Raw genomic sequence first — 25,453 nt, forward strand, 5'->3', positions numbered from 1 at the left:
GGATTACAGCTGTGAGCCATCAGTACCCAGCTTCAGTTTTTTTTTTTGTTTTTTTTTGGTCGGTCATGGCAGCTTGCACTCTGGGCTTTGGTGCTGTCCCTGAGCTCTTCAGCTCAAGGTGAGTGCGCTACCACTTGAGCCACAGTACCACTTCTGGTTTTCTGGAGATAAAGAGACTTTCCTGTCTGGGTTGGCTTTGAACTGTGATCCTCCGATCTTAGCCTCCTGACTATCGAGGATTTCAGACATGAGCCACCAGCGCCTGGCTTCAGATCCTTTTTGTAAGCAGGAGCTATTAACTTATTAAGAGTGTCGTTCCTGAGCTGGGAAAGTGCCTCAGTGGTAGAGCTTGCCTTGCATGCCTGAGGCCCTGGGTTCGATTCCTCAGCACCACATAAGCAAAAAGAAAAAAGCTGGAAGTGGCGCTGTGGCTCAAGTGGTAGAGCGCTAGCCTTGAGCTGAAGAGCTGAGGGACAGCGCCCAGGCCCAGAGTTCAGGCCCTACGACTGGACCCGTGTCGCTTCAAGGACTTTTTCTTTTTTTTGGGAGGGGGGGAGAGAGGGCGGTGGTGGTTCTGGGTCTTACACTTAGGGATTGGGTACTGTCCCTAAGATTTTGGGCTCAAGGATAGTGCTCTACCACTTGAACCACTCAAAATTTTTTTTTATTGTAGTTAACTAGAGATAAGTCCCCTGTACTTTCTAGCTCAGGATGGCTTCAAACCATAATCCTCAGATCTCAGCTTCTTTAAACTAGGATTATAGGCGTGAGCCAATGGCACCCAGCTTGCTCTAAGGATTTTATGTTTAAGAGAGTGTCCACAGTAATAGTATCTTAACACTGAGCAGAGGCATTTGCAAAATCAATCACAGCAACCCTAGGATTGGACTTCAGAGGACCCTGAAGTTCAAGAACAGCAGCAACAATAGGAAGGTCAGGTCAGCCCTTGTACCAAGTGAGCACTTGCGGCAGGCAAGAGCCACTAAGGCAACCAGGATCTACATGGAGATTGGGACTGGTGTGTGGGACAGTCAGACACCTTTTCTGATAGTGATCAGGAAAGTAGTGACAAAACCTTAACTAGCCTCAGATCTTACAATAACTCCTTCACTGAAGTGAAGCCTTCAGCTTGTTCTGGACAGCACACCACACTGGGCACTAGGATGCTGAAGCTCCCAATAAGAATCAGCCCTGCTGTCTGAGAAGTACAGGGTGAGGGGTGGTTTTAAGAGAGGATCCTGACCAAAAACCCAAGAAGGCTAAGGTGCCTGCTGGGCAATAAAAAGGGCTAAATGCCTGCAGAGGTGTGGAAGATAAAGAAAAATAAAATAAAAATGTATGCTGGTACTGGGGCTTGAAGTCAGGGTCTGCATGCTGTCTGACGTTTTTTGCTCAATGCTGGCACTCTTATCACTTGAACCATAGCTCCATTTTTTTTTTTTTTTTGGTGGTTAACTGGAGACAAGAGTCTCATGGACTTTGCTGTGCAGGCTGGCTTTGAATCAACATCCTCAGGTCTCAATCTCCCAAGTAGCTAGGATTAAAGGTTAGTTACCAGAGCCTCGCAAATTACTTTACTCAAGTCCTGTGGTTTAAAAATGAGGAAGGGAGCTGCAAACTGGTTCAGGAACTTGCTGCTCAAAGTTCAGTGGAGGAATTCAAGTGATAACTGGCCTCTGTGGAAGGATATATGGGCTATATGGATATATGGGCTGTATAAAAATGAATCACTTCCCAGCTTCCATTATGTTACTTCTCTTGCCCCCACACTAGCCAAAACAAATCCACTTTCAAACAATTTGAATATACACAAATAGAAACAAACTACATTGAAGATGCAGATAAATATAGCTTCACTGTTCTGCAGATTTACTTCTTTTAGAAAAGGATGTACCCATCTCAACAATTCTGGTAGGGGAGTTAGCCCATGGGTGGGATGAAGAATTTGTGTTCTTACAGCCTGAGGTTTACTAACATTCATTCAAATCTACAAGATTTTTTATTTTTATTTATTTTTGGTACTGGTCCTAGGGCTTGAAATCGGGGCCTGAGCTTTTATGCTCAAGCCTAGTGCTTTTACCATTTGAACAAAAGTCCCACTGTGCCTTTTTTGGTAGTTACTGGAGATAAGAGTCTCATGGACTTTGCTGTCTATGCTGGCTTCGAACCATGATCCTCAGATTTTGTCATGCTGGACCCAAATCTCTGCTCCCATGAGCCTGGGTGACCCTAAGCCCTCTGAGCCAAGATTCCAAGAACACAGTTTCTCACCCAGCTCTTTCTATTCAAGGCAGCTCTGGGGCACTTCATTCTGTACATGGGGCATACATTCCTAAGGTGGTTCGTGGAAGTTGGCAGTGGTCCGCTCACTTGCCTCTTATTCACATACACACTTTTGGGAAGTTAAAAGTTGCAGCAAGCAGGTTGCATCCAATATCCTGTCATCTGCCAAACTATCTCATCTACTGCAAAAGAAGTATGTTAGGGATAGAGAATGCCTGAGAAGAGGAGGTCTGAGCAACCTGGAGCCATGCACAGGCCCCCTTGGGCTCCCAGCAGGCAGGAATCATGCCAGATGGAGTCTTAAGCGTGCCTGTTAATCCGTTATGATTTATTAGCTGTACAGCAGTAGATCCTCCTCCTCCCCAGCTTTCAACCCCATTACATATTTTATTACAGGTCTCATGTTGGCGTCCTAAAATAATGAAAAATATCACACAGTACAGCTAAGTACAAAATGCATCAACCTAGAGTCTGATAGCTAACTGATGGCTCTCTTAAAAGCAATACACAGAAGAGAAAAGTGTTTGAAATCAGTAAGACTGAGGCTCTCTAAAAAACACATTTTAAACATGTGACAGTTCATGTGCAAGAATCACTTTTTAAGTTGGTTTTGCTTCACATTATTATAATTTTTTTTTTTTTTCAGATCCAAAGTTTAAATTACTGACCTAGTAAAATTTTCTGGCCCAGCATTTCTGGGCTGCTGTGACCCATTCATAATCACCCTTCTGGCTTTAACAGAAGATTTATAAAATACAACATTTAGCTACAAATAGAGCAAAGAAAATGTTGATGGGAAATCATAAAGTTAATTGTACAAGGTTCAAATGCTGGCTCCATGGGCTGAAAATCACCTCCACATGGGTATCCATCACTAGCAGACAGCAGTCTGGGTGCTTTTCTGCTACATGATTGTGATCCAATTCCTGGTCAACATTTACACACCACCGAGTCCGTGGTAACTTAATTTGCAAGTAATTAAATGCTGGGTTTTCTTACACTGCACTTTTTTTTTCAATCTCTTAATTAATGGAAAAGATTAAAATGTAAAAAAGTTATTTACAAGCTTGACCATACCAGAGACTTTGCCAAGAAAGAGGCAAAGCTTTCAGGACAGGAACTGATCATAGCATGCCATACTACTGGTGTGCAGCTGGCTCCGAGCAAAGGGAGTCAGGGAAAAGCAAAAGCAAAAAACAGGTTAAAAGTCTAAGTCCTTCCCAAGTCTGCATTTACAATTAAAAACTCTCTTGGGAAGAAGACTATAGAACTCTGGGAAACCCGTGGCCATTCTGGAGTGGTTTACTAAATCAAGAGAGAGGGCTCAATGTCTGTTTCCATCTCAGAAAACTAGTTAGGCATCAACACTGTCCTCAACACTTCACAGTAAACCCTCAGGAACTCAGGACATTCCATGATTTGCTAACATCAAACAGCAAGTTCTAGTTAAATCACATTTTTCTAACATCATCCTTGAAGTTTTCGTTCTCGGTATGTTTGGTAAAATGGGTGTAAAATGATGCTTTTCCCAAAGCCAAAAGAAGAAAAGGAGAAAAATTAAAATTTAGGCCGTTTAAACACAGCCTAGAACAGTCCTGGAGACAAGTAAGGCCCCGTTATCACCGGTCCATCATGCTGAGGATCATCTCAGGTGTGAGGTCTCCATTAGGGGCATCTGTGGCAGCTGGCTGGGCCTCCTCTTCCTCCCCTTCTGCAGGCTCAGCATCTGGCTCTTTTTTGACTTCAACTATAATGTTCTCAATTGCACCTGTATTCTGGTCTTCAACCTGAATGATGGCTGTTGCTGGCAAAGCAAAGCAAAGACAAAACAAACAGTACATTAAAGACCCCAGAGACTACAAGGGTCTTTTCAGATACGACAGTGAATAAGACAGTTAGCAATAAAGGAAACCCTTAGAGGTGATAAGGATAAAGTCAACGAAAGATCACCTTAAACACCTAAAATGTAGACATACATTAAAATAGAGCCCTAATACTTAGAAATTGCCAAAGGACAAAATGCTGACATTCATCCTCATATACCTCCCAACTTACATTTTGAAATCCTTACTTTTCCTTCATAGTGTGTGAAACAATTAAAACTAAATCAGAAGAAAAAACCCCCCCACAAAATAGCACATGATCTGGAACTATGAATACTTTAGAATGTATGATGTAGGTAACTTTTTTGTTTGTTTTTGGTTGGTTGGGGGCTTGAACTCAGCGCCTGGGTGCTGGCCTTGAATCTCTTTGTGCTCAAAGCTAGTGCTCTAACCCTCTAAACCACAGCACCACTTCTGTTTTTCTGATGGTTAATTGGAGATGGGTCTCACAGACTTTCCTGCCCCAGCTGGCTTCGAACTACAATCCTCAGATCTCAGCCTCCTGAGTTGCTAGGATTACAGATGTGAGCCACCAGTGCCTGGGGCTAGGTGACATTTTTAATTCTACAGCTCTTCCACACCTCTACACTGGGTGAGGGCCATTTTCCTGCTAGTTTGGTCACTCGAACATTGTGTAGGTGAAATGAGAGGGCTATATGACCTATTAATCTTTTTTTTCCCCATGATAGACATTTAAACACAGGGCTGAGGAGAATATACAAAATATGGAAAAAAAAAAAAAAGATGAACTGTAGGTGTGGCTTAAAGTGGTAGGGTACTTAGCTAGCAAGTGTGAGGCCCTGATTTCAAACCCTAGAACTGCCATACAAAAAAAAAAAAAAGCCGGGTGCTGGTGGCTCATGGCTATAATCCTAGCTCTTCAGATAGATGAGATCTGAAGATTGAGGTTCAAAGCCAGACAGACTGGACAAGTCCATGAGATTCTTATTTACAATTAACTAGCAAAAAGCCAAGCAAGAGTGTGAGGCTCTGAGTGAGCCCCAGTTACTGGCACAAAACTTCTCAAAATGAAATAGCCACTCCTAAAGAGATTAAGGAGACATTTCACACCTGGTGGTGTAAAGTGGCAGGGAAACATTTCCTCTGGGTCTTTTTATAGAACAGGAGGCCAACACTTGACTCTATGGTTCTGAACTTCTTCAGAGGGACAACATCAGACAAATTATTTTATCCTTGAAAATTTGGCTCTTTTATGTTCATTCCCATATCAACCCTGCCAAACTCGCCCACATTAACAATACCCATCTTGTAGAACATAAGTACTCTTCTACTCTGGACATTTTCTTCTTGAAATTAACAAGCTTGTAGAGACTTCCTCATATGTTCTTCAGTAAGAACTTCTAAAAAGTAATTTCCTGAGAGTTTATTCCCATTCTGACCTAACTTGTTTTCATGGCTTAGTTCCCACCTCCCTGAGAACACAGACCCGCCTGGCTCCCTCACAAGTTGGAGATGCAAGAGCAGAGGCAAGCAACTTACGCTGGTTCTGTTTGGGCTGGTTGGTTCTGCCAGGGGGTCTTCCTCTCCGCTTCTTGGCAGGTGGTGGGGCTGGGGTCACAGGTTGAGGCTCTGGCTCTGGTTCAATTTCTACCGCAGGTTCCTCATCATCCTCATTGTCATCCAGATCTGGCTCAGCATTTTCTTCTCATGGAAATGAGGAGGAACAGGTAGTAGGGCAAGGTGAGTAGTGGAAGAAAAAGAAAAAAGAGAATCATATGTCTGTGAAGTCTCATTACACATTTATTTCCTTTACTAAGTAAAGCTCCTTTAGTGAGCTAAGATTTTTCTGTCTTTTGAAGGATCATCTATCCTTATCTGGTGCATGTGATACAAAATGTTTAACGTCCCATACCTCTGCTGGGCACTGGTGGCTTACGCCTGTAATCCTAGCTACTCAGGAGGTTGAAAGCCAGCCCGGGCAGGAAAGTCCGTGAGACTCTTATCTCCAATGAACCACCAGGAAACCAGAAGTGGCGCTGTGGCTCAAATGGCAGAGAATCATCTTGTGCTGAAGACTGTAGGGACAGTGCCCAGGCCCATAGTTCAAGCCCACAACTAACCAAAAAGAAAAGTCCGTATTATACCTCTAACTCAAGCACAGTCTTTGGGATTTTCTGTTGGTTTAATTTTCTGCTCAGTAAAAATATTTTTGCTCTGTAGTTAAAAAAGAAAAGCCAGTAAAAAACATGCATTTGCAGCAGGTACCCATAGCATAGACTTGTAATCCTAACTACTGAGGAAGCTAAAACCTAGAGAATCATGGTTAAAAGCCAGCCTGAGCAGGAAAGTCTGAGTGACATTATCTCTAATTGCAAAAAGCTAGGTTGGAGGCATAGCTCAAATGGTAAAGCACCAGACATGAGCAAAACAAAAGCTTGCCAGCCAGGGGTAGGGAAGGTGGCTCAGTGGTAGAGCGCTTGCCCTGCATGCATGAGGCCCTGGGTTCAATTCCTCAGCACCACATAAGCAAAAAGAAAAAAGCCGGAAGTGGCGCTGTGGCACAAGTGGTAGAGTGCTAGCCTTGAGCTGAAGAGCTGAGGGACAGCGCCCAGGCCCAGAGTTCAGGCCCCAAGACCGCCCCCGCCCCCCCCCCCAAAAAAGCTTGCCAGCCAGGCACCAATGGTTCACACTTGTTATCCTGGCTACTGAGGAGGCTGAAATCTGAGGATCCCAGTTTGAAGCCAGCCCAAGCAGGAAAGTCCTTGAGACTCTTTTATCTCCAATTAACAAGCAAAAAAGTCAAAAGTGGAGGTATGGCTTAAATGGTGGAGCAAGTTAAGTGGGGGAAAACAAACAAAAAACAGGCAAGAACACAAGGCCCTGAGTTAAAGCCCCAATATTCACAAGAACACACACACACACACACACACACACACACACACACACACACACACACACACACACACACACACACACACACACACGTACGTTTCTAGCTATCAGCACTGATATACGGTAAACAGATACTATAATAGTTAGGCAAATCAACTAAAATGCTATTAAATGTTTTTCCCACTATTATCTCAGATCATTGTTTCAAATTCTTGCTTTTTTGGTGCTGGTCCTAGGACTTGGACTCAGGGCTGGGTACTGTTGCTGAGCTTCTTTTGCTCAAGGCTAGTACTCTACCACTTGAGCCACAGCTCTACTTCTAATTTTTTTTTCAAGTAGTTTATTGGAGATAATAGTCTTATGGACTTTTCTGCCTTGCCTGGCTTTGAAACAAGATCCTTAGATCTCAGCCTCTTGAAAGTTGCAAGGATTACAGGTATGTTTCAAATTCTTGGGAGGCAAGTCCATCTTCTTCTTCTTCTTTTTTTTTTTGCCAGTCCTAGGACTTGAACTCAGGGCTTGGGCACTGTCCCTGAGCTTCTTTTGCTCAAGGCTAACACTCTACCACTTGAACCACAGCATCACTTCTGGCTTTTTCTGTTTATGTGATACTGAGGAAACGAACCCAGGGCTTCATGAATACTAGGCAAGCACTCTACCACTTAGTCACATTCCCAGCCCAATTCCATCTTTTATTAGCTATATACAACTACAAAATAGTGTTCAAGCTGAAAATAAAAATGTCTCCTTTACTATGTAAGGATAAAGCAAGATACTAAGCCTGACCCTTGGAAATCTGCTCATACCTGGTTGGGTAGGAGTGTGTGCGTGTGTCTATCTGTGTGAGAGGGAAAACCAATGAGCAGTCTTGAGATAAAAAGCTAAGGTCCTGAGTTTAATCCCTAGGAACCCCTCACCAAAAAAAGTTCTTTTGAGACTATTACTGAATTTTTCTTTTGCTTTTTTGCCAGTTCTGGGGCTTGAACTCAGGGCCTGAGCACTGTTCCTGAGCTTCTTTTGCTCAAGGTTAGCATGCTACCACTTGAGCCACATCGCCACTTTCGGCTTTTCCTGTTTATTTGGTACTGAGCAATTGAACCGAGGGCTTCATGCATGCTAGGCAAGCACTCTACCACTAAGCCACATTGCCAGCCATGATTTTTTACATCGAAGGTCTCAAAACTTAATTATCAGTTTCAATGGGTTAATTTATAGACCCACTGATTCTAATATCTGAACAAAGGGAGAGAACTGCTAAAGAGAATACTGACAAACAGCCAGATAATACAGGTTTGAGTCCCAGATCTGTTTTGGGTTCACAGCCTGTGTGTGTGTGGGGGGGGGAAGGGGGGGACAGAGTGGGGGGAGTTGCTACATGAACTAAGACCCTCTCTCCCTTTCTTTGAATAATCTACACAGCAATCCCAACCCAATTAATAGTGACTTGAGAATCATGCTCAGGAAATTACACTTTACACAAGCACTTTTTGTATGTGTATGTGCCAGTCCTGGGTACTGTCCCTGAGCTTCTTTTTGCTTAAGGTTAGTGTTCTAGCTCTTGAGCCACAGATTCACTTTCAGCTTTATTTTTTTTATCTTTTATTTTTTTGTCGGTTGTGGGGCTTGAATCTGGGCCTGAGCGCTGTTCCTCAGCTCTTCAGCTCAAGGCTAGCGCTCTACCACTTGAGCTACAGCACCACGTCCGGTTTTCTGGTGGTTTATTGGAGGTAAGAGTCTCACGGACTTTCCTGCCTGGGTTGGCTTTGAACCCTGATCCTCAGATCTCAGCCTCCTGAGTAGCTAGGATTACAGCCATGAGCCACTGGAGCCTGGCTGCACAAGCTATCTTTTTTTTTTTTTTTTTTTTAAATTTTTTTGGTCCATCGTGGGGCTTGAACTCTGGGCCTGGGTGCTGTCCCTCAGCTCTTCAGCTCAAGGCGAGCGCTCTACCACTTGAGCTACAGCGCCACTTCCAGTTTTCTAGTGGTTTATTGGAGATAGGAGTCTCATGGTCTTTGCTACCTGGGCTGGCTGTGAACCGCGATCCTCAGATCTCAGCCTCCTGAGTAGCTAGGATTACAGGCGTGAACCACCAGCGCCCGGCTGCACAAGCTATCTTAAAACAAACATTTTCTCTGGAACAAAATGTTTAAACTTACAAAATCTGTGAGAAAATACCTTATTTTCAGGACAAAATGCCTCTGTTATCAAATGACTGAAATCCTTAGACACAGGGAACTCACTGGTAGGTGGTAGTGTGTAAAAAACAAGGTGCTTCTGAACTGAATTTATTTAAGCTCTCTATTGCCTAAGTTGGCCCAATGCCTAGAAGACTTAACAAATTCAGTTAGAACTAGGGAGGGGGCACAAAAAGAAGGTTGACAGGGTCAAAAGATTACTGGCTTAGTGATATTTTAGAAGAAAAGCCTTGAAAATAGCAGTACAATTTGCTGATGGCCAATAGGCAGAACTTCCTGGATGGGACAAGTAAGATTTGGGGCCTTTGTCAGCAGCGGGATGCATGGAGTCCATACTGATTTCCTCGTTCTGGGGGCATAAAAAAACACTAGGTACAAGGGTACAAACAAACCAGTAGTGCAAAAAGACAAAAGGAAGAAGTGTAGAAATTGATTAGGAACCATCAATAATCTCTTTAACCTAAAGAGACTTCTGGAAATGTGCAATTAGGAAGTGAAGCTGACCATGCTGAAGATGAACCATAGCTAGAAACAAGGCAGTACTAGGGGAAGAAAGGGCTTGGAGCACAGTAGCAGGAGTTTCTGCAAAAAAAAGTACAGGGAATCCCAAAGATCAAGGTCACTGCAAGCACTGGTAATATCTGGGGTCTGACTGACATTACTTGGTATCTCCCAACAGTTCACTGCAATAATTTCTTAGCCAAATCAAGAGATCCCACAAAGACCTGTAGTAAAGGCTAGTGTGCTTTTGTAGATTTTCTAACTTAAAAGGGCAGCAAAAGGGCTGGGATATAGCTCAATGAAAGGTCAAGTGCAATCTCTGTGCACTACCACCATCAAAAGTTGTTTTGTTTTGTTCCAGGTCTAGGGCTTGAACTGAGGGTCTGGGCACTATCCCAGAGCCTTTTTACTAAAAGCTAGTGCTCTACCACTTGAACCACAGCTCCACTTCTGATATGTTTGGTGCTCAGCTGGAGATAAGAGACTCATAAACAACGTTCATGCCCAGGTTAGATTTGAACCATGATCTTCAGATCTTAGCCTTTGGAGTAGCTAGGATTGTAGGCATTGACCTCCAACACCTAGCTCAAAATTAAAAAAAAAATTTTACTTTTTGAGCCGGATGCCGGTGGCTCACACCTGTAATCCTAGTTATTCAGGAGGCTGAGATCTGAGGATCATGGTTCAAAGCCAGCCCGGGCAAGGAAAGTCTGTGAAACTCTTATCTCCAATAAACTACTAGAAAACCGGGAATGGCACTGTGGCTCAAGCAGTAGAGCGCTTGCCTTGAGCTGAAGAGCTGAGGGACAGCGCCCCAGCCGAGTTCAAGCCCCACGACTGACCAAAAAAAAAAATTACTTTTTGTTATGGCCAGTAGCTTAACATTCAAGATCCATCTGACTCAGCCTCAAGTCTAGGAATGCTGGGTGCCAGTGACTCACTGTAATCGTAGCTACTAAGGAGGCTGAGGTTTGAAGATCGCAGTTTGAAGCTGGCCCAGGCTTTAAAAAGTCTGTTGGAGGGGCTGGGAAGGTGGCTCAGTGGTAGAGCGCTTGCCTTGCATGCCTGAGGCCCTGGGTTCGATTCCTCGGCACTACATAAGCAAAAAGAAAAAAGCCGGAAGTGGCGCTGGGGCTCAAGTGGTAGAGCGCTAGCCTTGAGCTGAAGAGCTGAGGGACAGCGCCCAGGCCCAGAGTTCAGGCCCCACGACCGGACCCAAAAAAAAAAAAAAAAAAAAAAGTCTGTTGGACTTATTATCTCCAATTACTCAAAAAGCCAAAAATGGAGCTTGGACTCAAGTGGCAGAGTATTAGCCTTGAAAAAAAGGACCTGATTTGAAGCCCCAGGGTTAGTGTGCACATGTACACACACAGATGACAGACGCATGCACGCATACAAATTCTTTTTGCAGGTATAAGCTACTATGCCTGAATTTCATCATTCTTCTTTTTTGGGTGGGGGGAGAGGGTTGGTACTGGGATGCTTATTGGGCAGGTACTCAATTGCTGGTCTATACCTCCAACCTCTGATTTTTTATTTTTTTGTTGGTTGTGGGGCTGGAACTCTGGGCCTGGGCTCTGTCCCTGAGCTCTTCAGCTCAAAGCTAGTGCTCTACCACTTGAGCCACAGTGCTACTTCCAGTTTTTTAGTGGCTTATTGGAGGTAAGAGTCTCATGGACTTTTCTGCCTTGGGCTGGCTTTGAACCGTGATCCTCAGATCTCATCCTCCCAAGAAGCTAGGATTACAGGTGTGAGCCATCAGCGCCTGGCTGATTTACTTTATTCTTATGCTTACCAGACAATAATATTTTGCCAGAGAAGTACTCAAAATTGAAGGTCTTAAAAACATTTTTTTAAGTTAGAGCTTTCAATGAGCAAGTTTTACAATAAATCACAGAGTGATGGAAGTTCTCGAATTGGATTACTTTCCAAAAATTCTATCCTCTCCCACTATTATCATTTTTTGTGCATGCCAGTACTGGGACTTTAACTCAGGGTTTTGAGCTCTCATTCAGGTTTCTTTGTTCACAGCTGATGCAATACTGTTTTATCCACAACTATAAATAAGCTTTTTGCTGGTTAACTAGTGATAGGAGTCTCACTGACTTCTGCCTGGACTGGCTTCAAACTGCAATCCTCTAACTCTCAGCTTCCTGAGTAGGTAGGATTTATAAGCATCTACCACAGGGCCTGATTCTCATTACATTATTTTTACTAACCAGCAATTCAAAAGACTAAATGAGGGCTAGGGGTAGTGGCTCAAGTGGTAGAGGATCTGCCTAGCAAATTCAAGGGCCCAAGATCAAATCTTAGTACTGAGAAAACCAAGAAAGAAAACGAAAAGTCCTTAGCTGAATTAGGCACCACCATTCCCCAAAACAGAGCTTTCTATGACCTTTTCGATCAAAAATTTCAGGCATATCTGACTAGAAAAGCAATTATCACACCACAGAGAACTAATGAGAGAGCAAAAAAGGTGGTTAAATGATAGGTGCAAAGATTAAGGTAGGAAGAACATGTGGCTGGCCTTCAATGATTTCATCAAGTACCTCAAGGCTAGGCTGACAAACACAGTCAAGATACTTAAGCAACTACCTTGATGTCCATTACAGTCTGCTCAAATCTGGACCACATGTAAAATAACATGGGAAAGAAACTCTGCTAGCCTTGGACTATCGCTAATTTGAAAAAGTAAATACAATAACATTAATCCAGGAAATAAATTAGCTGCTGTTGTAAATGCACATTAGGAAGATTAGAATTAAACAAGTTAAGAGTGATTTGGCCACCACTATATCTCACACACTTATCCATTGGAATTGGGTTCCAAAATCTGCCACACATAACTAAATCAATAAATAAGCCACCCATAAGCAGTAGAGGACCTGCCTAGCAATAAGTTCAATACTGGAAAAAGAAAAAAGCCACTTACCACTATCAGAGGAATCTTCTTTTTTAGAACGCATCTTTCTTTTTCTTCCACGTTTACTCTTCTTTGTTTCTCCTCCATTTTCTCCTTCTACACCATCTGGACCAGCACAATTATCAGCATGTCTTGCCATGGTATTCTGACAAAAGGAATAACTATTGTTTTACACTACTAAAAAAGCTTAAGATCAAATTGGAATTTCTAGCTTTTCTAATGAAATCAAAATCTTGGGAATCCATATTTAAGCCTGAAAGTTCTGTTATCTACCTGAGCTTTCTCCTGTCATTCAGAGGTCTCAATCCAGAGAAAGAAGAGAAGATCCAGAGAAAGAAGAGAGATTAACCCTCAGAAGATAAAGCTAGGTCCTCTAAGGGGAGGCTAAGCAGCCAGCAGAGCTGGCTAAAACAGCAACACGGAAGACCTAAGACAGACTTAAACTAGATAGAGGTGGAATGAAGTACAGGTTTTAATCCAAAGACAATTCCTTCATACATTAAACTACTCAAAGATAGTGCTGTTCCCAGAAGTGGAAGGTTCACACATGGACTGAACACCTCCAGATGGGGATGATGGACCCTTTCCAAATGATAAAGTTTCACTACATTTGTAACCTAGGAGGAAAAAAAGCCTTTCTCTGTAGTGGAAGACCAAGAATGTGATATTAAGAATATGGGGAAGGGAAAAAAAAAAAAGAATATGGGGAAGTGGGTCTAGGAAGTTGGCTCAGTGGTAAAGCGCTTGCCTTGCATGCCTGAGGCTCTGGGTTCGATTCCTCAGCACCACATAAGCAAAAAGAAAAAAGCCAGAAGTGGTGCTGTGGCTCAAGTGGTAGAGCGCTAGCCTTGAGCTGAAGAGCTGAGGGACAGTGCCCAGGCCCAGAGTTCAGGCCCCATGACCAGACCCCCCCGCCCCACTGACTCTTACCCGACGAGTAAATGTTTTCCCACACTTAGAACAGACAAAGGCCGCAGGGACGAAGTTAGGGTCATGGTAGCGCTTGAAATGCATATCGAGGAGCTGTTTCTGGCGGAAGGTCTTGTCGCAGTGACTGCAGGCGTAAGGCTTTTCCCCAGTATGGGTGCGCTTGTGCATGATCATGTGCCTCTCCTGAAAACAGAGACAACAGGAAAGAGGCCCCAGGGCCTGGTTACAGGGCCACCATCCCAGCTGCTGTGCATGTGGCCTTTCCCTTACAACAGGGGCTAACCTGACACTGCTTGTTGACATGATAAAGTTATCTTTTACAAGAATTCAAAACTGCTTCCATAAATTCTAGCACAAAGAAATCTGTTCACCTCTAGTGGGCTGTTTCTCTTAAGTCTGAACATGTCACAGAACCAGATTATGTTCTTCCCTCAAAAACTCTAACACGGTTTTGAGAAAGAAGTATAGTCAGTCTTAGGACTGGGTAAATCTGACTGAATTAAACACCAGCTGAAGACCCAGATACAACTGACAAGGAACCTTTGATTTTGGTGAAGGCCCTCATAAACCAATTTGAAAGTATTTTTCTTAGAAGTAGTCACTGTACTAGGTATATAAAAACCCTCTGAGAATACCCGACATGGATAGGGCAGGCATTAATGGCCTTGTAACTATGACAGTTCCTACCTGTCTACAAGCATAATCACACTGGTCACACTTAAAGCGCTTCTCGTTCTTGTGTGATTTCTGATGCTGAATGAGGGCGTAACGCTCATGAAACACAGCATCGCAGTAACGGCATTTCTTGCCTTGCTCAATATAGGAATGCTGCTTCCGCAAGTGGACACCTGAGAGCAAAATATAAAAAGCCAAGCTGAACTTTTGAAAACACAAACAAGCATTGCAACAAATTACTCCTACATTTATTCTACTTAAATTATTCTGTGGGCTGGCTGAGGTTGTGTAAGTTCAGCAGTCTAGCACTTAGCATCAAAAAGAGAGAGAAAGCAATTAAATTAGGTAGGTGGGAGAAGATGGCAGGCTGGACAAGAAGGCTGGCAAAGGATTTAGAAGAAGTTGAAGGGTAAACAAAGGAGGAGGCTGCAATACTTGGTAAGAAATGTACGCATTATCCTGCCCATGTCATTGTAACCCCTCTGTACAGTATGTTCTCAAATAGAAGTAAAGACCTGATGAGAAACCCAAGAAGTGAAGCCAGGAAGAGTTACTGACTATGGAAGAGATGCATGTCAGGGAAATCTACTGAAATTAGTGTGTGTGTGTGTGTGTGTGTGTGTGAGTGTGTGAATTGTGGAAAAAGATGAAGACTAAGCTGTGTGTGTCTATTTTGATGGGAAAGTGTGGAATAGTTATAGAGCTTTAGTTTCACATGTTGAATTTACAATTGCAGTGTTATTGAAGTAGAGATGATTATAGCAATGGATAAATGGCTATAAAGGAAATCTAACTCAAAGATCTGAAACAGGAAGAAGCCAAGAGCCAGTGACTCATGCCTGTGGATCCTAGCTACGCAGGAGGCTGGGATCTGAGGATTGCAGTTGGAAGCCAGACTGGTACAAAGTCCACAAGACTCTTTTATCTCCAATTAAGCACCAAAATTGAAGCTGTGGCTCAAGTGGTAGAGTGCTAATCCTGGACAGAGCCTAGGCTCTGAGTTCAAATTCCAGGATTGGTGCATATATGCACACACGTGCATACGTGCGCACATGTACGCATGTGTACACACACGTACACACACACACACAAACCTAGCCAGGTGCTGGTGGCTCACACCTGTAATCTAGCTATACTCAGAAGGTTGAGATCTGAGGATTATGGTTCAAAGCCAGCCCAGGCAGGAAAGTCTATGAGACTCTTATCTCCAATTAACTGCCAGAAAACTGGAAATGGCAGTGTGGCTCACAGTGGTAGAGTGCTAGCCTTCAGTGAAAAAGCTTAGGGAGGAGCAGAGCCCAGACTTTGAGTTCAAACCCTACAAACAAACCCAATCTCTCTCCTCCCTCCAACAAAAAAAATCTGAAATAGGAACATCAATTTTGTTTGGGGGCTTGAATGAGATTATGGAGCTGATGAGATCACAAAGGCAAATGTTAAAAGGAAAAAGGAAGTCTATGGATTAGGCTTTAAAAACAAAAATCTAAGTCAGGTATAATGGCTCAAGGATACAATGCTAGCTACTTGGGAGGTGGAGAATGGGAGATCAGTTTAGGCAAAAAGATTCTCAAAAATAAGTCAGGCACCAGTGGCTCACAATTGTAATCCTAGCTACTCAGGAGGCTGAGATCTGAGAATCACAATTCAATGCCAGCCCAAACAGGAAAGTCTATGAGATTCATCTCCAACTAACCACCAAAAAGCTGGAAGCAGCGCTGTGGCTCAAAGTGGTAGAGTGCCAGCCTTGAGCAAAAAAGGTCAGGGATAGCACCCAGGCTTTGAGTTCAAGCTTCACGACCAACAAAAAATATGTATCTATTATTTCCAAAAGGCCATCTCAACCAAGGACTGGGCAGAATCAATGGCTCTTTCCACCTTCATTATACTTTGTTTTTCATTTGCCTTTAGTAAATCTACTTACCCAAGTCACTTTTTCGGGCTATGACAGTGTCACAGTGGGGACAATGAAATTTGGCCACATTTTCTGTGTGCTTCTGTAAAATGTGCATCTTCATGGTACCACTTTGGGTAAACCGAGCATGACAAATATAACATTCATAAGGTTTTTCCCCTTAAAAGGAAATACAGAATAAACAAATTAAATGAATATTATGATTCAGTTGGGAGTAACTAATGTGGCAGACAGATATACTGGGCCATAGAAACTCTAAGGTTCTACTTAGTAAGTCTGAGACTTATTCTGTATGTCAAGCTCAAGCCTATCTTCAGAGATGACAAACCCTAAACTTCTGCTGTCTAGCTTTTCTACATAATCTTCCATGTAAAAAGATAATTTCCATGGCAAGGCCAATCTTTGGGAGAGACTAATGAAGGACTTCCAACTTTTTCTTGTCTTTAAGTATTTTTTTCCTTTTTCTTTCATGCAATGTAGACCAGACTGCTCTCAAAGTCGATACTGTAGTCTTAGGCTGGCCTCAGACTCCTGAGTCTCTTGCCTCAGCATTCCATATGTGGAATTACAATCATGTGCCACCATATACAGCATCTCAACCAAGGACTGGGCACAGTGGAGTGTACCTGTTGTCCCACTCACCAGGGAAGCACAATGGCTAGGTGCAGTGCATGTGACTACACTTTAACAAAAAAGACTAGAGTTAAAAACTCTAGATTTAAAATTATGCATTCAGAGGCTAAGCCAGAGCCTTTGTTAAGTCTTCCATTCAGGTACGCAATGACTGTATGTGGTGACTCACAGGCTATTATAGGATCATTGAAAAGAGCTCACTAATACCAGGAGGGGAGAAATCCTACCTGAATGTGTTCTCATATGTCTTTTCAGCTTGTATGTGTCCCTGCTGGCATAACTGCACAAACTGCACTGGAACGGGCGCTCTCCAGTATGAGAGCGAATGTGACGTTTTAATTTGCTGACCTGTAATATGAAAGCAATCAAACCTCTTATGCTTCTGTTAACAGACTGCTAGCATGAGCACTATAGATTAGATACAAATGCTTACTTGATTAGTTTTAGGGCACTTCAGGTAGGAAAAGTCTAAAAGATAATGACTAGGAAGGGTAAGCCCTCAGTTTAAACCCCAGTACCATGAGCACACAAAAAAGGATTAATTACTATTGGTAATTGCTTTAAGTGTGTGATAAGGTATGTGCTTTTCTCTTTACTATTTTACTTTTGTGTGTGTGTGTTTGTGTGTGGTGCTGGTGATCAAACTCAGGGCCTCATGCATGCTTGGTAAACACTCTACCACTGAGCTACATCTCTAGTAGTTAAAAGATGTAGCTGTTTTAAAGTTTGTTTGAAACTTTCCATAATCATATGTAAATCATTCATGCCTACTTATTTTCTCCAACACCAAGTGCATGTTTTTTAATTGTCCCACTCTCTTTTTTATCATTAGCATTTTTTAGCAGGCTAGGATCTAGGCATGGATAGCACCTGTTCCAAAGTGACTTTCAAACTTGGAGTACTCAGTAACTTGATTTTTTTTTTGGGGGGGGGGGGGGGAGTGTGGGAGGGAAGGGGGTCTGGGGACTTGAACTTGGCCTGGGTGCTGTCCCTAAGCTCAAGGCTAGTGCTCTACTACTTTGAGCCACAGAGCCACTTCTGGTTTTCTGATGGTACCTGAGGATAAAAGTCTCATGGACTTTTCTTTTTTGCTGATCCTAGTGCTTGGGCACTGTCCCTGAGCCTCTTTGTTCTCAAGGCTGTCACTCTACCACTTGAGCCACAGTGCCACTTCTGGCGTTTTTGAGTTTATTGGAAATAAAGAGTATCATGGACACTTTTCTGTCCAGGCTGGCTTCAAACTGTGATCCTTAGATCTCAGCCTCCTGAGCAGCTAGGATTACAGGTGTGAGCCTCTGCCTCTTTCATGGACTTTTCTGCCCACGTTGGCTTTGAACCGTGATCCTCAGATCTCAGTCTCCTGAGTGCTGGTGTGAATCACCAGTATCTAGCTTGAAATTTAAGTTGCTCTGATTTTATGAAAAACAAAAAAATTTCAGCATTTACGTTTTACACACTAAAATTTCACACTTGTTAAGTTAGTAACTATCCCAACAGCATTACTGAGCTGTTCTCTTTCTCTCTTGCAATGTTGGGAAGTGAACACTGGGCCTTGCATATGTTAGGCAAGCACCTCTATAGCTTCCAAATTTTTCTTAGCTAACCATTTACATTTACTCTTCCAGACAAAAATCTGCAGTAGTCCTGGGGCATTAACTCAGGGGCTCTTGCCCTCCATTGGCTTTTCTACTCAAAGTTGGTGCTCTACCACTTGAGCTACACTTTTACTTTTGGCTTTTTGCTGAGTTTTAAAAATAAAAGTCTCACAGATTTTCCTAATAAGGCTGGCTTTGAACCATGACCCTCAGATCTGATTTTCTTTCTTTTTTTTTAAAAATCTTTTAAAATGTTTATTATCTTCTAGTAGTTGTACAAAGGAGTTTCAATTCAACATAGAGGACTTTGAGAACTTTTATGTAAGCTATTCTTAATCACCTTCAATTTTTTTGAGAAGAGTAAATAAACATGTTTGCTCTATAAAAAAAAAGTGATATTAATCATCAAGATATTGATATTAATCAATTCATATATTGACATGTTGAATTGATTTTCTTTAGTAGTGCCAGATTACAGGTCTACCATGAAAGATACCAACAAGGAACTTGACACTCACTTCTACACTGGCATAATCACACATGGAACACTTAAATGGCTTCTCATGGGTATGTTTGTAACGACGATGCCGCACTAATTCTCCACTGGTCACAAAGGCCATGTCACAGTCTGGGCACTTGTGAGGACGAGTACCTAGATAGAGAAAAGGACAACAGAACAAGATCAAAGGCATAGTTAATAATACAGAATTCAAAGTATAGCACACAACTGTTGCCTAAGATAAGAATTCAGTCATCCTATCAACTCTGCCTTAAACCAAGACTAGTTCTACAAGATATGGGAAGGCCTAGCTAAATTTACAACACAGGATGTAAGAACACACCAAACTTTTTTGCTTACTATCTAATTTGAATCTGCTACCTTTGAATACAAAACCCCTTTTTGCCCCTATTTTGTATCCGATCACTATGGATTAAAAGTTGATAAAAACTCAGGCTGAGGGGCTGGGAAGGTGGCTCAGTGGTAGAGCGCTTACCTTGCATGCCTGAGGCCCTGGGTTCGATTCCTCAGCACCACATAAGCAAAAAGAAAAAAAGCCAGAAGTGGCGCTGTGGCTCAAGTGGTAGAGCGCTAGCCTTGAGCTGAAGAGCTGAGGGACAGTGCCTGAGCGCTTGCCTTGCATGCCAGAGGCCCTGAGTTCGATTCCTCAGCACCACATAAGAAAAAAGAAAAAAGCTGGAAGTGGCGTTGTGGCTTAAGCCCCACGACCAGACCCAAAAAAACCAAAAACAAACAAAAAAAACGACCGGACCTCCCCCCCCCCCAAAAAAAAAACAAACCTCAGGCTGAGGTTTGGGAAGGTAGCTCAGTGGTAGAGTGCTTGTCTTGCATGCATGAAGCCCTGGATTCAATTCCTCAGCACCACATAAGCAGAAAAAGCCGGAAGTGGTGCTGTGGCTCAAGTGGTACAGTGCTAGCCTTGAGCTGAAGAGCTGAGGGACAGTTCCTAGGACCAGAGTTCACGCCCCACAACCGGGTGGGGGCGGGGGACGAAGGGTGGGAGATGGGGGATGGGGGGGGGGAGGGGGGAGCCAGGCGCTGGTGGCTCACACCTGTAATCCTCACTACTCAGGAGGCTGAGATCTGAGAATCGAGGTTCAAAGCCAACATGGTCAGGAAAGTCCATGAGACTCCTATCTCCAATAAACCATCAGAAAACCGGAAGTGGTGCTGTGGCTCAAGTGGTAGAGTGCTAGCCTTGAGCTGAAGAGCTGAGGGACAATGCCTAGCCCCAGAGTTCAATGCCCATTACTCTCCCAAAAAAAACCCAAAACCCAAAAATTCAGGCTGATGATGTGTCTCAAGTGGTAGAGGCCCTGCCTAGGATTCAAAAGGCCTGAATTCAAACCTCAGTACTATTACTACCACATACATATATCGCAGTTTGAAGCCAGACCAGGGAGGAAAATCTGTAATACAACTCTTGTCTACAAGTAACCACCAGAAAACTGGAGGTGGAGCTGTGGCTCAAAGTGGTAAAGTGCTAGCCTTGAGCAGAGGTCAGGGACAGTGCTCAGACCCTGAGTTCAAGCTCAATAGGCAAAAAACCAAAACCAAACCAAACAAAAAAAAACACACAAAACTAAAAATCAAAAACAGAATGGAAGTAAATCCAGGTGCTTGTGGCTTTATGCCCACAATCCTATCTATTCAGGAGGCTGAGATCTGAGGATTTCATAGTTCAGAGCCAGCCTGGATAAGGAAAACCTGTGAGACTCTTTTATCTCCAATTAACCACCATAAAGCTGAAAGTGGGGATATAGCTCAAGTGGTAGAGCATTAGCCTTGAGCACAAAAGCTTAGGGATAGTGCCCAGGCTCTTAGTCCAAGCTGCAGGACTAGGACAAAAAGAAAAAGAAAAAGGAAAAAAAAAAAAGGAAGTACAAGTGTAACAATGTAAATGAATAGGTCCAGTCATGTGCAGAAATATTTCCTAAGAGGATGGGAAGAATTCTAGAGAGTTAAGTATAAATAGAAAATGACAGTAAGGCTGGGCACCGGTGGCTCATGCCTGTAAATCCTAGCTACTCAGGAGGCTGAGATCTGAGGATCACGGTTCAAAGCCAGTCTAGGCAGGAAAAGTCCGTGAGACTCATCTCCAATAAAAAACACTAGAAAATGGGAAGTGGCACTGTGGCTCAAGCGGTAAAGCGCTTGCCTTGAGCTGAAGAGTGCAAGGACAGTGCCCAAGCCCAGGGTTCAAGCCCCACGACCGACCAAAAAAAAAAAAAAAGACAGTAAGAAATTCTAAGGAAGGAATATTCATTTGTTCATTCACCTTCCTTCTTCAGTACTACTAAAGGTGTAGGAGGGTGTGAAGGGTAGTTCTTCTGTGGTAAGTGTACATTATGGAGGTAAGGATAAGTAAAACAATTAGTTGTATTCATTTGTTAGGACAGGTAAGCTGAAAAATAATTTTTGGTATTATTTACTCTAGTACTTCCCAGGGGGAAGAGGTTTGCCTCTGGTAGAAGTAAGCATGTCATGACATTAATGAAGTAGACACTGCTGTGGAGGTTTTCCACCAGGCTGCACTATATAACCACTGTCTCTCTGCCCAAGATCCATGCTCATTCAGTCATCTCTCATTTATTACATCTTGACATAGGCAAGAGCTTCTCTTACACAACTGCATTTAGAAAATGAAAAGATAAGCCTGGCTCACTCCTGTAATCCTAGCTACTCAGGAGGCTGAGATTTGAGTTGGTGAGACTCATCTCCAATTAACCATCAGAAAACCGGAAGTGGCCCTGTGGGTCAAAGTGGTAGAGAATTAGCCTTGAGCTGAAGAACTCGGGGATAGCACTCAAGCCCAGAGTTCAAGCCCCATGACTGACAAAAAGAAAAAAAGAAAAAAAAAAATTGTTCCCCACTATAAACTGGCACTCTGTGTATATATGTGATTCCTTCCTTTAGGTCATACTAGAATTTAAATTCAGGATCTTGCACTTGCCAGGCTGCTGTACTATTTGAGCCACACCTCTAGCCCTGTGTCAATCTCTTGCAGGCTTAGTTACTAGATGGATGAACTTCTACCTAATCAGCTCTGGGACCAGAAAGAACCAACTTCTCATTTGCAAAGCTAAAGTCTAGAACAGGAGACTGTCTACATTAAGGCACACTCATGTTGACATATCCTATCATAGGGCCAGCTTTTAGTCATATGTCCAATATATTTTCAACGTTTCAAACCAGTTCACCAAGCTAATATTAGAATATCTGAACAACTTATTAAAGTATATATGACACCTGGACAAATGAATGGTTTTACACTTGCTTGGTTTATGGTGTTAGCAATTGAGCCCAGTGCCTCACATATGCGACATTAAACGTTCTGCCACTGTTGTTCTTTTGTTTTTGAGATAGGGTGTGGGGATTGAACCTAGGAAAGTACCCTACCATTTGAATTATACCCCTACCCCTTGAACATTCAAATTGCCTAAAAAATATTTTTAAACCTTACATTCTCCAATTATTTATTACTCAAGGTTTTAATTCAATTTCTGTTCATCCTCATAGTGCCTGACAATTGTTATGTGGAACTTTTTGGACTTATCTGTAATTACTGTATAAACCTCAGTAACACAACGGTCAGATTTCTAGGAATTATTCCAAATAACAACCAGATAGCCTTTTTTTCTGGTTCATCTCCTTTAAATCATTTGGATTATTTTCCACTAAGCATTTTCTTTTGGTGCCAAAACTGTGGATTGAACTCCAGGCCTCATACTCTTGCTTGGCTTTCTTGTTTACAATTGGCATTCTACCACTTGAATGCTTTTGCTGGTTAAAGTCTCAGACTTTTCTGCCTGGGCTGGTTTTAAACCCCAGTCCTCTAACTCTCAGCCTCTTCCCCCCACACCCCCATTGTTTAAGGAATTTTATTAAAGCAAGAATTTTATAATCCAAATTATATTTCCTTGCACAGTTATTAATTCTGTTACTTAGAACTGACATCCTGAGCTATTACACAGTAAAGAATTAGAAAATTAAAGAAAGGAATGCTTTAAATTTTTGTTTGCTGAAAATTCTTTTTCCCAGGTCTAACATTGTTTTATATTCTACTATTTTTTGTAGTTTTTTTGTTGATTTTAAATCAAGTAATCTAGGACTAGCACTGTTTGCTAGATCTGGCATCTGCTCGGTACATAAGGTTCAGTTTTCTTTCCTTTTTTAAATTATTTTATATTTTACAATTTTATTTCCATTATATTTAGGTTTTTCGATGTTTAGATATTTTTCTTTGGTGAAGCATGAGTTTCTTTTCATGGTCTCTGATCAATTTTTTAACAGTTGGAACACCAGTGGCACTGTTAACTGCTTTCTGGGCAGCCTCTTAGCTTGGTGTGCATGTAGTACAGCTACAGCTTCATCAACCTTAGAACTCAGAGACTCAAGACTCAGCCTCTTGAGTAATTAGGATTATAGCCATGAGCCACAAGTTATTTGGCTTCCACTAAGTTTTCTTGACATTCACCTATAACTAAGTCCATATGCTTATTTTTTTAAAAAAAATTGGAAGCCCGGCGCCAGTGGCTCATGCCTACAATCCTAGCTACTCAGGAGGCTGAGATCTGAGGATCGAGGTTCAAAGCCAGCCCGTGCAGCAAAGTCCGTGAGACTCTTCTTTCCAACAAACCACTTGAAAACTGGAAGTGGCGCTATAGCTCAAGAGGTAGAGCACTTGCCTTGAGCAGAAGAGCACAGGGGCAGCGCTCAAGCCCCATGACCAACCAAAAAAAAGAAAAGATTGGGGCTGGGAAGGTGGCTCAATGATAAAATGCTTGCCTTGCATGTATGAGGCCCTGAGTTGGATTCCTCAGCACCACATAAGCAGAAAAAGCCGGAAGTGGCAAGCTGTGGCTCAAGTGGTAGAGCGCTAGCCTTGAGCTGAGGGACCGCTTATGTCCAGAGTTCAAGCCCCACGACCGGAAAAAAAAAAAAAAAAATCAAATTAAGATTACAAAAAAGGCACAAAAACCCTCCAGAAATATTCCTTTAGCTTTCTCCCTGTAATCAACGTGGATAATTGAAACCCAACTTTATATTACAGTCTTCACATTGTCATACAGCACCTGTGTGTGTGTTAAGGTGATTCCTCAGGAGGGTGACTGTTCTAAATGCCCTGCCACAGAGATGGCATTTATGTGGTCTTTCATCAGTGTGGCTTTTCATGTGACGATCCAAATTTGAACGCCGTGGACATGTATAACTGCACAGCTCACACTGGAATGTCTTCTTTACACCTATATGCAAAAGAAAACACTTGCTATAGGGTTTCAATGTACTTAGGTTGGCACAAACTTTAATTTCTACAAATATATTTCATTGGTTTTTGTAACTAAAGCCAATGTAACTCATGTAAGTTGAAATTATGTCATTGCACTAACAGATTTACTTCTCTTTAGAACTTAATAACTTGAAAAATAAAGTTAATATAACAAAGTAACTTGTATGTGAACAGCTGTATCATTAGTTCAAAATACTTTTAAGACTACTACTTTACCTTTTTTTTTAATTTTTGTTGGTTTGGGAGGCTTCATATTACCAACCACTTTCTCTGCATTAACTTCTGACAGCAGGCCTTCCTGCTGCTCTTCTTCAAAATCATAGACAGACACATCCACATCTTTGCCCTCCTCTGTGTAACGCAGTTTGCTCTTTTTGGTTTTCTTTGTTTTTTTGGCTGGTGGCTGATAGTCTGGGTCTTTCTGCCAGCTTGGATCTTCCTGAGGTGGAAGTTCACCTTGCTCTAGTGTCTCCACCTCTCCATTGGCCCCCACTTTCACCACCTGAAACCCTTCAGGCAAAGGTAATGTGTGACATATCATGGGTTCACTTTCTGCAAGGCCCTCTTTAGACACTTCATTTTCATAAGCCCCCTGAAGTTCTTCTACCGAAGTGGTAGCAACAGGTACAGTCACAGGAACAGGTACTTGAACAAGCTGAAGCTCTCCTATATTAATGGGCTGTTCCTCCATATTTACAACTTGCAAGGTTATGATTTGTGTATCGTCCACTGCAGCCTCCGCTTCGGGAGCCACCGTACCCTCCATTACTTCAGTCTTCATTTGAAGAAGGGTAGGATCCAGCTGTTCCATCATTACCATCTGTACACTGCTGTTGACATCCTGTACCACCTCACCCCCATCTGTCTGGTTCTGGGGTAGGTGGCAAGCATCTTCTTCCTGGCCACCTTCCCGGCGTCGCTGGTAAGTCTTTCTCTCCTTTCCTTTAATGAAAGTTTCAGACTCTTCCACAATGGCTTCGACTGCCTCACCTTCCATTTCCCCTTCCTTTATTAAGGAAGAACATAAGATTGTTATTTAAGATAAAGCTTGACTAAATGTAAACTTACATTTTAAAACAAAAAAAGATCCCTGATGAATGAATTAAGAATCAATAATTGTTCAAAAGAACATCATGTGCCTCCTGATGAACGATAAAGAAAGTCTGTAACTGCTGGGCACACCAGTGGCTCACACTCAAGAGGCTGAGATCAAGAGGATCACTGTTTAAAGCCAGCCTGGGCAAGAAGGTCTGAGAT

At 42.6% G+C, this 25,453-nt stretch overlaps 1 protein-coding gene across 4 annotated transcripts in view; it reads right to left on the reverse strand.

Annotated features, from left to right (window-relative positions):
• Window positions 1-2,590: 2,590 nt before the first annotated feature.
• Window positions 2,591-25,453, reverse strand: part of Ctcf (CCCTC-binding factor) — a 56,185-nt gene continuing 33,322 nt past the window's right edge. For 3 of the 4 annotated variants that reach the window (XM_042700640.1, XM_042700639.1, XM_042700641.1), the window contains 10 exons: window positions 24,413-25,202; window positions 23,982-24,152; window positions 18,905-19,038; window positions 17,019-17,139; window positions 16,168-16,317; window positions 14,259-14,419; window positions 13,572-13,754; window positions 12,651-12,786; window positions 5,667-5,831; window positions 2,591-4,087 (listed from right to left, as the gene is read on the reverse strand). In XM_042700640.1, coding sequence (XP_042556574.1) covers window positions 3,903-4,087; window positions 5,667-5,831; window positions 12,651-12,786; window positions 13,572-13,754; window positions 14,259-14,419; window positions 16,168-16,317; window positions 17,019-17,139; window positions 18,905-19,038; window positions 23,982-24,152; window positions 24,413-25,193 — 2,187 coding nt within the window. In that variant the 5' untranslated portion in view covers window positions 25,194-25,202 and the 3' untranslated portion in view covers window positions 2,591-3,902. The remainder of the gene's footprint in view (window positions 4,088-5,666; window positions 5,832-12,650; window positions 12,787-13,571; window positions 13,755-14,258; window positions 14,420-16,167; window positions 16,318-17,018; window positions 17,140-18,904; window positions 19,039-23,981; window positions 24,153-24,412; window positions 25,203-25,453) is intronic. The other variant, XM_042700642.1, reaches the window with a different exon arrangement.

The sequence above is a fragment of the Dipodomys spectabilis genome, unplaced genomic scaffold (genome assembly GCF_019054845.1).
Source record: "Dipodomys spectabilis isolate Male_0828 unplaced genomic scaffold, ASM1905484v1 ptg000273l, whole genome shotgun sequence".
Lineage (NCBI taxonomy): Eukaryota > Metazoa > Chordata > Mammalia > Rodentia > Heteromyidae > Dipodomys > Dipodomys spectabilis.